We start from the raw sequence: 17371 nt of genomic DNA on the forward strand, positions 1-17371 counted from the left end.
GTAAGTATATCTTTTGTTAAAAGATATATTAGTATATTTGAAAAATATAAGATTTAGATAAAATCTGATTTTATGGTAAATATATCTTATTATTATTGATAGAATATATTCTTAACAAAAGATATATTTTTGGAAAACTTATTTTTGGAAAATATCTTTTATTTCTATCTTTTAATAAAACTTATCTTTTATGAAAAGAATAATTTGGGTGTACTATAAATATGCTCATATGTATTCATTCAAAGTCGAGGCTGATGAAGCTTAGTGGTCGTGCTTAATGGTTTCATCCTTCACCATGAAGCTAAGTCAAACCTCCAGGTCGAAGTTCCAGTCAGGTTCCGGTTACAGTTCGTCCAGTAAGTTCCAGACAGATTTTGAAGTGTCCAGCATATTAGTTTTATCTCTTTATTCATTGGTATGTATTTAGAGTTATTCTTTGAGATCTTGTAATTGGGAAAAAGGGTTTTGAGTGTTTTATGTATTGGGGTGTGAGAGTTCGTGAGGATTCTCGTTATAATTATTTTGTAAGATTGCAATGTATGAGCTTCTAGGTGAGGCCGATTGAGCTTCTAGTGTGAGGCCGAGTGGGTAGTACTTTGGTAGTACGAGTAGTTTTGTACTTAGGTGGTACAAGTAGTTTGTACTTTGGCAGTACGTGTAGTACTTTGGTGGTACGAGTGAATCTAAGTGTGGTACTTAGATTGGGTAGGATAGGGTCCTATCAAGTAGCAAGTCCAGTGAGGAACTTGTGAAATAAAGGTCCGTGTCTAATAGGTTGTAACTTGGTGTTTGCCCTATTATAGTGAAGTGTGTTTGAAATCCCTAAGGTAGGGTCGAGGTTTTACTTCCAGTTGGGCCCTGGATGGTTTCCTCGTAAAATCCGCTTTGCATTGTCTAAGTTCCTAACAGCAATCAGTTTTATATTCCGCGAAAAAGTAGGCACTAGGAACATACTACAATTCACCCCCCCTCTTGTAGTATATCATCCGAATTAACAATAACATTACTATTAACCTATAAACATATACGAGTATTAAAAAAGATCGAGAAGTCTATGAAATTAGTAGTATGTCAATTTGTCAAAAAATAACTTAGGATACTTGTATGAGACAATGACAACAATTATCACTAACAACTTTCATAATCTTCTCAAATTTCAACACTCATGACATAACCACTCCCCTTTTGGATGGATTTATCGCTTTGGCTATACCACATGCAAACAAGATATTAGGTATTTAGGTGTTGAGTTTAGAGAAGATACATGGCATAATTAATCATGCTTTAGTTTAATGAATAATCACATGATACCAATGTAGAGATCCTTGTAATTAATTAAACTTAAGCAAATACCAAAGAGAAATTTCATCACTTTGTCATGCCGAGTACATGTATTCTTCTCCATGCATATCCTCGTTTAAGAGAAATATGACAATTAAAAGCACATATTTAGGGCATGTTCTCATATGATTATTTTCAGTTCAGCTCTAATAAGTTCAGTTCAGTTCAACTCCTAATTTCCTTCTCTTATAAAATATTCATTTTAGTTCAGTTAAGTTCAACTCCTAATTTTCTTCTCTTATAAAATATTCATTTTAGTTCAGTTAAGTTCAGCTCATTTCAGTCAATGAGCTAAGAACAAGCCCTTACTCCCTCAACTATTGATTTATCCTGCTATTTTTCTGCATTATTACTTTATTAGTATTATTATTTATATTTGATCAAAAACACATCAAAAAATATGAATATAAATGAATTGTCATTTTCAATTTCTTCAGATTTGGCCGTCCACATTTCTTTTACATGTAAAACAAAGACATATAATAGGATCCAACAAAGTATATGAAGAAGTAATTTTATACTGAAAAATAAATAGTGGCAATTCTTAATTAAAAATTGCATTGATAGTATTGCTTGACATTTAGTGTGAAAAGACAAGGGAGATGTTATTCCTCTTGGTTTTCCTCGTATAGTGTTTTTGCAGCTTGTCCTATTGTGATTGTTCGCTCTGAAAAAAGAAGATTCCAAACTTTTCTTTATATTTTTTGATGCCCAAAATTCTCTTTGATCAACTTTGTTCTCCATTTTATGGCGTGTTTGGAGCTCCTTATATACTTCGTATATTTTGAGTACTATATAAGTATGATTGTATGAAGGAAAACTTTGTGTTGTAGATCATGAGATTATTCAGGCGTTAACAAGTAACAACCATCAAAGAAAACTTTATACACTTAATAAAACTTTATTGTACAAAAATTTACCACTCATGTTCGGATTGGGGTAATATATTAAGGGAGTAATAAAAGTCAAATTTGAAAAATACGAGTAGTTAAAGGTGTTATTGTAGGAGACAAGGTGTTTACAGATAAAATAAGATAGTTGTGCCATGAGGAAAAAAGGATAGAGATGGAACCCTCATAACGAGGATAATAATTACCCGGACCCTTCCCCTAATATAACTATTAACCCCAAAATGAGGGTATTAGGGTTTGTTTTGATTTACTGAATTGAGCTAAACTAAACTGACCTGAATTGGACTGAACTGATTAGAGTTGGATATAGTTGAAATAAATTGTTTATGAGAGAATGAAATTAGGAACTGAACTAAACTGTACTTATTAGAGCTGAACTGAACGAAACTAAATTGAATTGAAATTAAACGGAAGAGAACAAACCCTTAGCTCCTCTTTTTTCACCTCATACCACACCATCACTACATAATTCTCTTTACAATCACACCATTACTATTTCCTCTTGCCTTATATTCACTTTCATTTTTGCTTAGTTATTTTACTCTTATTACCCCGATAATATATACATTTTTCTCAATCCAAACATGTCCTTAAATTAGTTGACTTCCTTAAAATGAGTATAATCATACTCTCATAGTAAAGGTGTTTCCAACTCTATAATAACTTCATGTAAGTTCTTGCTGTCTAATTTACTATATGGTAAGAAAAGTTCAAAATAATTTATTTATTTTTTTTCCTAAGACAATTTCTTACATAAACAAGTTTACTTCAAAAAAAAAAAAAAAAAAAAAAAAAAAAAAAAAAAAAAAAAAAAACTCTTTAAAAGTAAAATAAGTTTGTGCATCATATATTCATATTTAAAAAAAAAAATGAGTTGAACTAGGGCCTAATCGACTATAAGAATATTTTTTAATTTTAGGGTGAGTTTATCCCCAAACTCTAGACTCTAGACTCTAAACTCGGCAGAAATACATAATTAGCACAAATTTTCTCCTATTCTCCTGTGCACCAAAAAATCTCCTATTCTCCTAATGGCTAGTGCACAATGCCAGTATATATGTACGTAGTTATGTATTAGTTGAGATCTAGCATCATTGTTTTCCTTGAGAAAAATTCAAAACCAACAAAAGTCCGAGATCATGACAACATAGCATTACTCATCAAAAAGAGAAAATATTAACTTTGTTTATCTCTTTAATTAATTGTTGAATGTTTCTGTAATTTGACTTCTTCTATTGTAACTCTTTGTAAGATTATTGATCTTTTTTTATCAAGAAAAAATGGTAAATATGATCCTATAAATACCCATCTCATTTACAACGAAAAATCACAACTCACAAAATCGAAAAAACACAAATCAAAGTAAAGTGTATTTTTCGCGATATCTAGCTTAATTAACTAACAAAGGCTGAAGAAATGGCTAAGTCTACTTACTTCGTTAGCCTCCTTGCACTTTCTCTCATTTTCATGCTTGTAGTGAGCACTGGTGAGTTAATCCACCCCCTTAATCACTGTTAGTATTGTAGCATTAGCTTTATTATCTTAATTAATTTAGTTTAATTTGTGATTAGTGCATGTCATAATGTTTATAAGTTTATAACCTTGCTTATCAATAATGGATACCGTGAATAATCAAGAAATGAAGTGTATCCTAGTAATGTATAATAGCATAATACAAATATGATATGATATATATACACACATGAAATAACATAATATGCCATGGTCTGGTACAACCGCTATACAAGTTACACATATGGCATAACCTATAACACGACAATAAAACCAAATTATAAGCTTGTTTGTTGTTGTAGATATCTAGTGCAACCGTTGTTCAACTTATAAATATTATTTGTTGTCGTATTATTTTCTAGAAATCCAAATGGCGGAAGCAAAAACCTGTGGATGGTTATACAAAGCTTGGTGGACGGATAACTGCTCCTACAAGTGCAAGAACGTCTGGGATGCCTACTATGGAAAGAAAGAGTGGTACAATGGCAAATGGGCTTGCTTCTGTTACTATGGACCTTGTTAAGATGCTGCTCATGCCCTATAATCGAAAAAAGGAGACAAATCGCGACTTAATCACCCTCTAATAATCTAATTATAATTACTGTGAAATAAATTGTATTATTATGAGAATAATACATATGTCAAAGTGTGGGCTGCTACGTACTTAGTACTATGCCACAAGTCTTCAAGACTTCAAGTCAATAAAAATTTTGCTGCTACGTAACACATATTGTCTCATCTCAAAAGCATAGCCTTTGTAGCTCCACAAATAACCCATGAATCTTGCGGCCCATCCACCACAACCTTGTTAGGCAAGCCCAAAATTGCGGCCCATCTACCACAGTCTTGTTAGGCTTGCATCTGACATTGTTCATCTTAGTGATCTTACAAAGTATATGTATGATACTTATTAACAATATAACTAAAGCTGCAATTAATTATTCTTTCAAAAAAAAAAACTGCAATTAATTAGGTCACTTGATTTGTTAAAGCGAAATTAAAATGTAATCCATCATATAAAAAAAATGTTGTGTTGCAATTCCATACAAGGCTTGACTCACTTCTTTAAAATCTTACCTTGATTTCTAAAGAATGGTGTCAATCGGGTTTTCGGTTAAGTTTTGGGTTTGGTTTATCGATTTTCGGTTTGTAACGGGTCGGTTTTTAACGGGTTGAAATTATTAATGGGTTAGTTCAGGTCAGTCTTAAATCATTTCGAGTCGATTCGTTTTGGTTTATTTTTATTACAGTTTCTTTTCAGGTCGGGTTATAATTGGTTCGGGTCATAATCGGTTCGGGTTAAATTCGGCCAGTTTAAAAACGGGGTTTGTCAATTTAAAGCGGGTTTTGGGTCAACACATATCGAGTCCTAATCGGGTCGGGTTGTAATCGATTAGGGTTGTAATCAGTCGGTTTGACAACTGGTTTTGCCAGTTTTAAACGGGTATCGTTAACGTATATCGTCTAGTATATCTCAATATTCTTTAATTAGTTATTCCAATAGATCATACGGAGTAGTAATTAGTTGTTTAACTTTATGTCCCTTTTTTGTATAATGATTTTAAGGATCAAATAATAATAACAAATCTAGAGCTTTTAATTTAGATTTTTAATTTTTTTTAATACACTAATATAGTGTTCCATAAGCCATTACTCGTTAGAGTACAATAATATTTTAACATAAGAGTTTCAATGACATCAAAATTTCAAACATTTTCAACATAAATACTTTGTAATTCAAAATAAACCCTTTTGTTTTACTATTGATAAAATATACCACTCTACGGTCATAACGGGTTACAGACTTACGGATTATAAACGGTTCACGGGTTGTAAACGGTTCGGTCATAACTTATTACGGGTTATTAACGGTTCAATCCGAACTACTATACTACGAGTCTACAATGGTAACACGGATAACCCGTTCAAAGAGTAGATCAAAGTTGATCTGACCCGATTCTAATTTTGGCAGGTTTTGGGCGGCTTTTTTCAGCCTAAGGCTTGACTTTTTTTTTTTTTTTTGGACGGGCTTGGGATTTCATATTTTTCAGCCGGATCTGGACTAGAATTTTTCGGCCGAATCTAGGCCTGACCTGGCCCAGATTGAGAAATGATAGAATTTGTTGTATACATCCGAGTATATCATACACCCAAAGTACCCAACTAAACTAAGTTTAGTTTTTGCTCTTCATTTGATGATAAATTGAAATATAATCATCAAAGTGAAAACAAATATCTATGGGTGTATGGTACACTCTGCCATTCTGGTGTATATAACAACCTGTCGAAAAATGGACTGATTTTTTAAGACTCGTCTGGACGCCCATTCATCCGGTCTAACCGTTCACCCGCCTAAGTTCCTAACCCTCCAACATGAATCCGCAACGTCCACTTCTCCACGGACCACGGCCCACATTTTCAAACCTTCCCTCCCAAACCAATAAATCCAAAAAAAAAAAAATCAACATTTCAAAAATATATGCCATCTTTCTCATTTTCAATTTCTTTCCATAACTCAACGTTACAAAATCTCTTCCTATCCTCCAATTATTACAACAACATTAATTCATTCCTTCATTCAAATTCAATTCAACCACATTTTCGCTTCAATTCATGGAAGCCGCCGCCGAAACAGAGGCGGCTTTCAAGCCGGCTCATTTGGTGTCTTTCTCTCCAACACCCTCTTCAACACTCAACAATCGGCGTCTCTCAAGCCAATTCTCCAAGCCGAGTAGCCCAATTCGAGCCGGCTCAACAAAGAAGAAGACTTTGGCTTGGGTTTCTCTTCAAGGTCGGCTTGTTGGAGCCGATGAAGCTACCTCGGCTCAAGCCATTGGCGGCGGCTTAAGCCGAGAGGAAGCCGTTGGGTGGGAGCTCTTTAGCCCTATTCATCGTGTTCTTATTGTTGCTGTTGTTGCTGTTGCTGCTGCTAAATGTGAGAAGAATCGCCAGATTTTTCAACTCAGAAAATGTGTTCAACTCAGGGTTTGTAAAAATTCTCCCTTTTCTTTTTAATCACATTTGATTTTTTGAATTTGTAATGATTTTATGATTGTTTTTTATGTGGGGTTTTTAATTCTGAGTTCGGTTTTAAAAAAAAAAATTAAAAAAATTTGGTGGGTCTTAGGGATAATTATTGACTTCTGTAAAGATTATGTAAGGGTTTTGGAATTTGTAAATTTTAAATTAATTGAAAGTGAAAAGTGATTAATTGGATGATAAAGATGATGATGATGATATTGATGTTTAAAAGTTGGTAGCTTTAACAAGTACAATTGTTTGTAGACCCGCTTTGTTGGCTTCTTTTGTCATAGGAGAACTATACATTGTGAGCCAATTTACCCAAATGAGATTGAAAGTGAAAAGTGATCTCTTTTAGCATGTTTGTGAGCCAATTTACGCGAATGAGATTGACTTATACTCTTAATACCCGAATTTTGAGTTTACAATTGATTTAGTGACTGTGAGTCTGTGAATTACATGATCAAGCATGGTGTTATGTGATACCTGAGTTTTTGGTTTACAATTGATTCAGTGACTGTGAGTCTGTGAATTACATGATCAAGCATGGTGTTATGTGATACCCGAGTTTTTGGTTTACTATTATGACATGCCAAATTCTTTAGCTGCATTCTTAAATTTTGAATCAGTAAATGTGACTGTGATTGAAGTAATAGGGGAATAGGGAGTGCATTCTTTCGATTTTTGAGTGTTACTGAAAATTTCATGTGGAGTTTACTGATCAGTGTGTTTTTAATTCTCTTGCAGGATGATATATTGATGAGCATGCAGCAAAAGCTTGATGATTTGTGTGAGCAAATGAATTCTATGAAAGATCAGCCTCAAGCAATAGTTGATTCTTCAGCATCCAAGATAATGGAATTTTCGTCTAGAAGATCATCTTTGGCCAGCAAATCTGACTCTATGTGCACAGACTGCTGGTTCTGTGATCAACGCCGAGCTGAGTTGAATGATGTTTCTGTGAGACTCTATTATTTGCCCGTTTTGTTACAAAGTACTTCCTAGTGGTAATTCACTTCATGCACTATATACACACACAAACAAAGAAAATGATAGGTTAAGGAAACAGAAATTTGTGTTCTTTAGACATGTTAGAAGCTGAATTTGACATGCTTGTAATGTACCAGGGAAATTCACTTGTGAAAGCTGCTAGTTGTGACGAGATGTTTAAAAATAGACTCTCTATTTCTAATGAAGCAGAACAGGAGGAACGTCGTATGTCAGATTTGTCTGATTGGGCTTCAAGTGTCACTTCAGTGGCAGATTTACAAGTAATGAATTAACCGTAGTTTCTATATTTTTGCTATATATATATGCATCTGTTTTGAGCAAAGGATAACTTGTTTATTTATTTTTGCCTCGAGCAAAACGTACACTGAATGTCGATGTTGGGTGTGGTTTTCAGCTGAATAACTTAGCAATAGAGCAAGATACTTATAATCTTAAGAGGGAATGTGAAGAAAAGGATGCTGCTATAAAGGAGCTTTCTTCTTTTATTCGTTCAAAAGATGTTGTCACTTCTAAAGTAAGATATGCCTTACTATTTGTTCTGTTTTTCTTTAATTTATGAAACGAGGATGGTTCAGTAAAGACACTTTCCTTTTCTTGACAGAGAATTGAAGAACTTGAAGAGGTTATTCGTCGAAAATGCACAATTATTACTAAGTTGAAAAAGGACTTGATTGTTCTGGAACAGAAGGTAAGACCTCTTTGCTGTAACAACTTCAATCGTTTTCAACTCTTTTTTCTCTAATAAGTTGCCAAATTCTGCCTGCAATAAGTTTTTATTTCCTACTTCCTTAATCAAGCAATATTAAGTCTACAACTCAAATGGAAGGAGTATTAACATTCAACAATACTAAAGCGTTACATTGTTACAGGTGGTGAACTTAACAAGAGCCAAAAGGCGGTCATTCTCTGGGCCGAGCTTGGATAAGAAACAGCTACCTACAATGTCAGATAATCTGCTTTATGATATGGATAGTCCTTTATCTTCTGATTCAGACTGCACCTCTGAGAAGAAGCAGAATACCTCTTGTACTGTTGAAACTCGAGTAGTAGTAAAGGCCTCCACAAACACCCCTCTTCAAAACAGCTCTTCTTCAAGTGAGAAACTGTCAAAGATAAACCAGAAACTGTCACTTGCAAAAGCCCCATCGCCTTCTACAATGCTTTCACTTCAGGTCCCGAAATCCAGACCAGTGAGTCCCCTTAAGGAGAAATCGTTGAATCAAACTTATCATTCAGTAGCTTCTCCAATGCCAAACAAGGTGTCTGCTGGTGTAGGTTCGAAAACTAACAGAAGACGAACTCATAGTGGATCCAAAGATGCAGTAGCCTCACAGAAGCGATGGATGTAGTAAGTATCTTTTCTTTTGTAAAGCTCCATATATTTTTTAGCATCATGCCTGTTTTGAGAGGTGATTCGGTCTCCCCCTTGGGAGGTTAAGGGTTCGATTCTCATTGTCGGGTTAACGTTGAGGCCTTAAGATATATAACCCTATAAGCGAGCTTTGCTTCAAGTAACATTACCGACTACTAGGTGGTACTTGTTTGAATTTTTTTTGATACACTATAAGAAATTTAACTCATTTTAACCAATTATGTAGGTATGATGTCCAATATTAGTATCAAATTCTGATGATGAAGAATCGACGGTACCTGAAGTGCAAAAATCCTTGGTGATAGCACATATATATGTAGGAACTTGGAATGATAATTCTATGCTATAACACAGAAGAATGTGTTCTTATAACTTGACAAGTTATTGTAGAATTATCAATTATGTACTTAAAAGAGTAACTAAGGTCATATTATTATTAAGAAATATATATATTCTTGTTCTTTGGCGTACTTATTAGCATGTACGAAGTATATTACTACATACTGTTCATCTTCATCACCCAACCGGGATAAATAGAATAATAATCTTAAAAAAAAAAAAAAGTTACAAACAAATGTTTAGTGTTTTACAATATTCAATACATAAATTGGAATCTTAAGTGAAACTTAGAATTAAAAAATTAACATAATACGAGAATCAATACACTATACACCTATTTTTATACCGAGTAATACTTTATCATTTTACGTAATTCGTATGCCATGTATGAACATTTGTGAAATTTCCTTGCAACTATGGTACGCTTACAATGAAGTCTCGTCACCAAGTATAATTATATACAAGTCTAAGTGTGTACCAACATGACATTTCTTGACCCTCGAATAGTCATGTACTCGTGTAGGTTTAAAGAGGTGGCTAATGTATTTGACCTCCAAGCTCTAAGGAATCATCAACAAATATTTTAGTCAACTAACTTCGTTATATTAATGGAAGATGACTTGACAAGAAAAGTCCAATAACTATAAAAGTTTATATAGAAATTTTCAACACATTTCCTTTTTTATGTTCTTGAATTTTATATGGAGTACTTGTAAGTTGCATTGTACTTGTATTTAATTTGTCTTTGTCTTGTCACTCCCTTTATTTATCAATTTTAAAATATATTCTACCTCCAGATTTTTTTTTTTTAGTTGTAACTTTGGGATATTATTTGAGAGATATAAAATATTCCAAAGTTACAACTTAAAAAATCAGAGATAATATATATATAATATTTTTTGTCTTTTCTCACACTCAACAATCGTTTGCTCTTTCTTGTAGGTGAAGTTCTTTTAACAATTTCTTGCAATATTTTGAAAACGGATCTAAGACCATGTTCTTTTCAATAAAATAAGTTTGAGTCAAATAAGCTTAATTAGATATACACATCTTGTGTATTTTAAATTAGTAGTTGAATTATCTTATTCCTACCATATGAGTTAGAATAGTCATTTTCCAAAAATATAGACTTGTAGACTTTGTAGTTTCTAGAAAATATTTGCTAATTTTGATGTCACCTTCAAAGCTAATTTAGCATAGATGCGTTACATGCGTATATTCTAAATAAGATTACAATAAACTTATTGATTTGAAATTGCGGATATGATGTGAACTTAAAGGATTCACGGCATTCACCGATAAGAAAGGTGAAATATTAGGTTAATGGCAATTTCAAAAGGCATAGAGAGATCCTAAAACACTAAAAATAGTTCATATACATAGGGAAAAAAAATGAATTTGTATGAGTAATTTACAATGAATACTCCTATTATAAAATGAAATCTAGTCAACAATCTAAAAATCTACTACTACAACTTTTTTATTATTCCGTATTAAGGATGATTAAGGTAAACACCATGCATATAATTGGCTCATACAAGTGATCATACAACCTAATAACCTATCTATCCATTTAAATTTACTTTGTACTCTCTCCGTCCCCGATTGATAGTCACTTTTGAAGAAAAATCACGGGAATTAGGAAGAATTAAATAAAGTACATTGAAAAAGCAAATTTACATTAGTTATGCAAAAAAGTAGATAGAGAAGGTAAATAAAGTACATGGGAAAGTAAAATTAACATTGAAAAGTTAAATTTGCACAAATATTTTTGCAAATGTTAAAGAATTTTGGTAAAAAAAATAATATTAATGGTATTTGAAAAAAGCAAATATGACTAACATTTTGAGTTACCAAAAATAGTAAAAGTAACTATCAATCGGGGACGGAGGGAATACTTCATGTGACTTAATTTTGTAATTAATGTTGCATTAAAACCTTGAATCTACAACAAATTTTCTTAAAAAAAAAATACAAAAGGTGAAAAATATGATGTTATTAATTGATGTCACCTAAACTTCAACTCCTTTCTTGATGACAATAACCAAAGACTTTGAAAAGTCAATCCCGCGCAACTCCTTCTTACAAAACCCCTCCATTCTTTTACTCATTCACTCTTATCTCTCCTTTGATCCTCTCCTCAAAACTCAAACCCAAAAAAAAAAAATGTTGTTTGATCGAACAAGCTCATCAATATCATCATCAACTTCGACATCACGTAGTTGGTCGGGCTCGAACTCGAAAGTACTAGCAATCGAATGCATAAGAGGTACCTCAAGAGCCGACGAATGGAGTGGAGGACTACTCCAAACCGGCGATATCGTTGAAGAGATCCAAGTTGGTGAATTGATCCTACGATCACCCTTTAAGGATGGTAACTCTGGTGTTCAGAAACATTTGCATAAGGGCTTTAAGAGCAAGGAAACTGCGGTTCGAGTTCGAGTTCGACGCGGTGAGTTTGACTCTGCTGTGTTGGTTGGTTGTATTGTTCCTGAAGGAAGGAAGAAGAAGCAACAGTATGTTTTGAGAGCTATTGATGATCCTAATTATGCTGTTGCTTTTATTGATCGTTCTGAGACTGAGTGCTTACAATTACAAGGTAATGTATATAGGGATTTTTGTTTTTGTTGCGTTGACTTCTTTTTATCTAGATAATTTTACTCTCTCCGTCTCTTTAAGATTGTCTCGTTTTCGAAAAGTTATTGCAAAGGACGATCTTGGAAAACATGTTTAGGAAAGGTTGATTTTGATTTGTAGTTAATTGGTTTTTTAAGTCTAGCTGGGTGCTATGATTAAATAATTGAATTCATGTTCAAAGTTTTTGTCAGTCATAGATTTTAGGCTTAATTGTGAATTATTGATCATATTTTAATTATTAATTATTCTCAACTTGTTTGATTATATATGAATTTGATGAGTAAGAGTGACAATATTCATAACTGATAACAATTAGGCAATTAGCAGAACAATATAAAACAGGAATTATATATTTATATGAAATTAATTATGTGAGTTTTTAGGATGTACAGAGTATGTATTTGGAACATAAGAGTTTGCATTTCTCCTTTCCAAATTAATTGCAACGTTTGACTTTGCATGACTTGCAAGTCTTACTATATGTAATCTTAGTTAAATATCCCCGAAAATTTTCATCAAGATCACATTTTTTGAAGATGTTCCTCTTACTGTGTTCTATCACAATAGAGGTCAAAAAGTTCAAAATTAGACCGACTTTGACAAGTCAAATGTTGCATTCAATTTGAGTGTCTTCTTATCAAGTCCACTTGATAATTATTGGTAACGTTAATGTTGATATAGTAGGTAGTTAGTTATGTACGATTGTACTTCCTATGAAATTGAAAAGGACCTTTATCGAGTACACCAAATTTAGATGTTTGGCCTAATTTGAGTATGCGAACAAGATTCAATTCATCTGTACGTATGATCTGATACACGTTTCTTCCTCCTCGGTATTTTGTTATCTTGATCTCTAATCGCAGCTTCTAGGGACTCCAGGTTACATCACACGTTAAACAGCACTCAAATCGAGGATGGTTATGTAGCCTATCCATGGGAACGGAAGATGCAGACAACGCTACGAGTCCCAAATTCAAGCAGTTTTTTCTCCATCCTGTTCTTGCCAAAGGCTTCAGAAACAGGACGTGGGCGTTATAATGATGTGGAGGATACTCTTGCTAGAGCTAATGCATGGTTTAACGCGGCTCAGGCATCAGGGATCCCAATAACCTTAACAAACATTCAGACTGAATCATTACTTACGAAGGTACATTTTTACTCGAATATGCAGTTCAGTATGTTATATTATAGCCAACTGCTCGGTTATGTTATGTGGTTTAGCTAGTCTAATGTTATTTTTACATTGTCTGAGTAAAACAAGCTGACATATTGGAATTGTTTTATTCTGTTTGATTCTGTGAGTTTTTAGTCATTTTAAGGCATTCGCGGTTCTCATACTTGAGTACTACGTACAATTAGTTGGTAAAATATGGCATGATGCAATGCTGTTCAAATTGAAGATTTGAAATGTTTTTCTGGTGTTTTGAGTGATCCAAATTTATTGTTTTAAGATCTTGGTACTTATTCCTATACTACTTGTTGGTTTTCGATACTAATGAATGCGACTAATCAGTAAGGTAATGACTAATCCATCTGTTTCTCGTTTGCAACAGATTTCTGGTGAAACAGCTTCTTCCACAGTGAGCACTTCATCATTGTCAGATTTGCCAAATCTTGCCAATGCAAGCCTGTATGGATTTGAGGACTACCACGGAGTCGACATTGGAGTAGTCAGAGCAATTCGTCTCTGGTACTCTCCCATCCAAGAGTATCCAATCGAGATTGACATAGAAGAGGGTGATGTAAAGCTCGGTTTTGCTGTAAGTCGCACTGAAGAGGTTAGAACACATAAACATGCTATTGACTCGTTTCTGTCTAAAGTTTTGGTAGTGTGTTGCTAAATGCTAACATATTTGGGACAATGTTTGTAGGGATTTATATACATATCATCAATTCTAGAAGGTGATGGAAATGTCCCTTCTGCAAGATCAGGCCTGAGTGAGTTGTATAAAGAAGCATCAAGAGACTCTAAGCTTCTAGTGATATCGCGAGTAAACAACCAAAAAGTCCTTCCTTGGATTGTTTCTCCATCAAGTGCTATCCAATGCTTTGATACCGTTTCCCTTAGCCAGAAGCTATCCTTACACCGCCATGCTCGAGCACCCTTGCTTTTCCATGTTTTGATGCAGGACTCACAGTTTGCTTCTAATTCTGCACGATCACAAAGTGGTCCTGCTCCATTAGCTATGCCAGTTTGGCCTAACAGCCTTCAGAGTCCTCGATATTCTGATGGTGATCATAACCAACCTCCTTCACCATCCTCGGGTTCCCCTGGTGCTGGACTTAATGGTGGTGGAACTGAGATAGGATTGGCTAGAGATACAGCAGGGGAAGAATCTTTCAGATTTCATGATTTCGCGCTGCCTGCCAACTGGGTGTAATATATGTCTTGAAAGTTATGTATGGAATGAAGCGTGTGCAATATGAATGGCATTGATAATTTGACATATTCTTAATTAGTTCTTAGTTAGATCATATATTATTACCAAAAAAGTGTGGAAGCAGCAAATTATGTTGCTGCTTTGTATATATACAGGTGAGTGTTGGATGGATTTCAAGTTCAGTCTTGTGTGAATGTGGCAAAGTGATGTGTGAGTGTTAGTGATTCAGTTTGGTAAATTTGTGTGTGTGACTGATAGAGTGAGGCATTTTGGTGAATTTAATTCGATTAAATTGTTAACATTGAGCATGGCCTTTTGTATATGGGGATTGTTGACACTTAACATTGTTTAGTCGTTTATTTGCGTTATGTTACAAGAAACATCCTTGTGTTTTTACTTGTAAACTTAACTTAAGATGCTCGATTTTTTTTGCATTATACAAACGATTCATGAGGATATCAAAATTACCACATACAAAAATTTAACAATGTAAATGACACAACTAAGTAAAAATGTATGTTATATATTCGGGTTGTATTTGGTTGAAAAATTACTTGGGTTGATTTTGATGTCAAGTCAAGTCAATTAAGTTGATTCATATTTAGTGTTATTTACATAGTTAACAATTAAAGGACATTTCCATATAGAGATAGTTAGACTTCTTTTAATAAGTTTAGCACTATTACACATTGATTGTGGCCTAAGAGAGGGGGGGGGGGTAAATCCGAACAATTATATCATGCAATTAAGGTATCATTCAAATTTTATGTCTGGTAATCAAGCACAAGTCAATTATGTCAGATCTTAAATATGGTGTTGCTTTGTAAAAATTAGGTAACCTTGGTCTAGATTCTTTTTTTTTTTTGATGCAAAGGAGGGAAAAACCCGAGTACAAAAAAGAAATTAACTAACAAACCGGGGTGAGGTTACCCCAACTATGTCCTCCCTGAGAAGATTTCTTATTTCAATGGGAGGATCATTGAAATAAGTCACCTTCTCTTCAAGGACGACACCTAAATTAGCCAGACGATCGGCTTTATTACCCTCCCTAAAACAATGATTAATAACAAAATTACTAAAATAAATAAAAAGATTACGACAATTGTTCAAGATGTGATAACACTCTCCTCCTTGATGTTGTGCTTCCTTAAGCGCTTGAATGCAAGCTTGATTGTCCATTTGAATCACTAGCTTCTCAATACCATTTTCCACTGCCATTTGAAGACCAAGTTCTAGTGCTAGCAACTCGGCTCTGTAGGATTGACAAACTCCAAAACAAGCAGTGAATCCTTGGATAAAACTACCTGTAGAGTCTCGAATTAGGCCTCCTCCCCCAGCCTGTCCTGGGCTTCCTTTTGCTGCACCATCAGTATTAAGGGAATACCAGTCAGGTGGTGGAGCTATCCATCGCACAAAAATCTCCTGCTTCTTGTTTCTGCCTGGCCTAGAATATTGCCTTGAATAGGGTCTACACTCATGGCATTCCAATTTTCTTCAACACGAGACTTAATAAATTTCCCTGTATCAGATGGAATTTCTTCACCTCTCCCAAAAATTGAGGTATTCCTCCACCTCCAAATCCACCACAAGAAGATTGCAAAGCAAGTTTGCCACTTCTTAGAATGAGCCTCTTCATTGCAGTCCATATTGTTCATGAACCACTCCTCAAAATTTCCAGAAAAAAAAACCATGGGTAAGGGCAGCATTACCAACGCTTGACCAGATGGCACGAGCTTTGGGGCAGTCTCTAATCATATGTAAAATTGTTTCTTCAGCATTATCAGAACAATTATGACATATAGGGTCATCAGAGAGTTGTCTTTTGAACCTGTTCACATTGCAAAGGAGCCTATCATGAAGACATAGCCATAGAAAGCTACGGACTCTATGTTGCACGGGGGCTTTCCAAGCCAAGTCCCATTTTGGATGCTTTACTGTATTATCCTGTACCTTCATGATTTGTAAAACATACTTAATAGAAAATTTGCCCTTAGTTGAACCCTTCCAAAATCTTAAGTCCCCTGCTTCCGGGTTTTCAGTCAGCTTGTGTGCTGCAATTAATTGCAGACACTCATTTGGTAGCAAGTGAGCGAAGCTATCCCATTTCCACCCTAAGCCATGATCCCACATCTCTTCGACTGTTGCACCATCCAGATCAGGAGGAATGATTGCAGTAGCCTCATCCCTTAGGGGGAAATCTGAAGCCCAACAATGATCCCAAAATAGTGTAGCTCGACCATTGCCAACAGCCACTTTCGAACCCTTTTTCAGCCACTCTGCATTCTCAGTAATCCCTCTCCAGACGTTCAACATATTCGAGCTTGGAGTGAACATGTCTATGTCACATCTGCCATGACAATACTTGAACCTCAAGACCCTTGCCCATAACGAATTAGGCTCAGTGAGAACTCTCCACCCAAGCTTAGTCAAAAAAGCTGAGTTGGATTGTCTTGTCGATCCCATACTTATTCCTCCCTTATTTCTTGGCAATTGCAAAGTATCCCAAGAAAGGAGATGGACAACTCGTTTTTCCTCAGTCCCTCCCCATATGAACCTTCTTGTCCCTTTGTCAATATCATCACAAATTGATCGTGGAATTTTCGCTGTTTGCATTGAGTAATTGGCCATAGTAGAGATTGTAGACTTTGCTAGAGTAATTCTTCCTACGAACGAGAGATATTTTGTTTTCCATCCGGAGAGATGACGATCAATTTTTTCACATAGATGAGCAAAAGTCTCCCTCGTGACCCGACTTGAAATCGTAGGCATGCCCAAGTAAAAGCCCAAATCTTCTGTGCTATCCATTTCCAGAACCGAAGAGATGCTATTTTGATCATATTCTGCCA

General features: G+C 34.7%; 2 protein-coding genes and 1 long non-coding RNA gene across 4 annotated transcripts; all 3 read left to right on the forward strand.

Annotated features, from left to right (window-relative positions):
- The first annotated feature begins 3560 nt into the window (after nucleotides 1-3560).
- On the forward strand, nucleotides 3561-4492 carry LOC110696193. The gene is made up of 2 exons (XR_002506259.1): nucleotides 3561-3738; nucleotides 4127-4492. It is a non-coding gene; the product is annotated as an uncharacterized LOC110696193 (long non-coding RNA).
- Nucleotides 4493-6202: 1710 nt separating this feature from the next.
- On the forward strand, nucleotides 6203-9616 carry LOC110695985. Its single transcript, XM_021873241.1, has 7 exons — nucleotides 6203-6749; nucleotides 7533-7745; nucleotides 7913-8056; nucleotides 8191-8310; nucleotides 8398-8484; nucleotides 8666-9144; nucleotides 9395-9616. Coding segments are annotated over exons 1-7 (1416 nt in total). The 5' UTR covers nucleotides 6203-6377; the 3' UTR covers nucleotides 9396-9616.
- A 1697-nt stretch (nucleotides 9617-11313) lies between these two features.
- Nucleotides 11314-14905, forward strand: LOC110695986. Of its 2 annotated transcripts, none has more exons than XM_021873242.1 (4): nucleotides 11314-12106; nucleotides 13008-13291; nucleotides 13698-13922; nucleotides 14016-14905. In XM_021873242.1, exons 1-4 carry the CDS (start codon nucleotides 11542-11544, stop codon nucleotides 14523-14525), a joined length of 1584 nt encoding a protein of 527 aa, XP_021728934.1. In that variant the 5' UTR covers nucleotides 11314-11541; the 3' UTR covers nucleotides 14526-14905. The 2 variants fall into 2 exon arrangements, with proteins under 2 accessions (XP_021728934.1, XP_021728935.1); XM_021873243.1 differs by having other exon boundaries at nucleotides 11988-12106; nucleotides 13024-13291.
- Nucleotides 14906-17371: the final 2466 nt, after the last annotated feature.

This window comes from Chenopodium quinoa, unplaced genomic scaffold (assembly GCF_001683475.1).
Source record: "Chenopodium quinoa cultivar QQ74 unplaced genomic scaffold, ASM168347v1, whole genome shotgun sequence".
Classification (NCBI taxonomy): domain Eukaryota; kingdom Viridiplantae; phylum Streptophyta; class Magnoliopsida; order Caryophyllales; family Amaranthaceae; genus Chenopodium; species Chenopodium quinoa.

What these genes read in the sequence shown, in the direction of transcription:
- LOC110695985 (XM_021873241.1), top strand. Translation starts at nt 6,378, where the DNA reads ATGGAAGCCGCCGCCGAAACAGAGGCGGCTTTCAAGCCGGCTCATTTG. An exon ending in GAAAATGTGTTCAACTCAGG is followed by an intron (nt 6,750 to 7,532) that starts GTTTGTAAAAAT and finishes ATTCTCTTGCAG; the next exon opens with GATGATATATTGATGAGCAT. An exon ending in CTGAGTTGAATGATGTTTCT is followed by an intron (nt 7,746 to 7,912) that starts GTGAGACTCTAT and finishes GTAATGTACCAG; the next exon opens with GGAAATTCACTTGTGAAAGC.
- LOC110695986 (XM_021873242.1), top strand. Translation starts at nt 11,542, where the DNA reads ATGACAATAACCAAAGACTTTGAAAAGTCAATCCCGCGCAACTCCTTC. An exon ending in CTGAATCATTACTTACGAAG is followed by an intron (nt 13,292 to 13,697) that starts GTACATTTTTAC and finishes CGTTTGCAACAG; the next exon opens with ATTTCTGGTGAAACAGCTTC. An exon ending in CTGTAAGTCGCACTGAAGAG is followed by an intron (nt 13,923 to 14,015) that starts GTTAGAACACAT and finishes CAATGTTTGTAG; the next exon opens with GGATTTATATACATATCATC.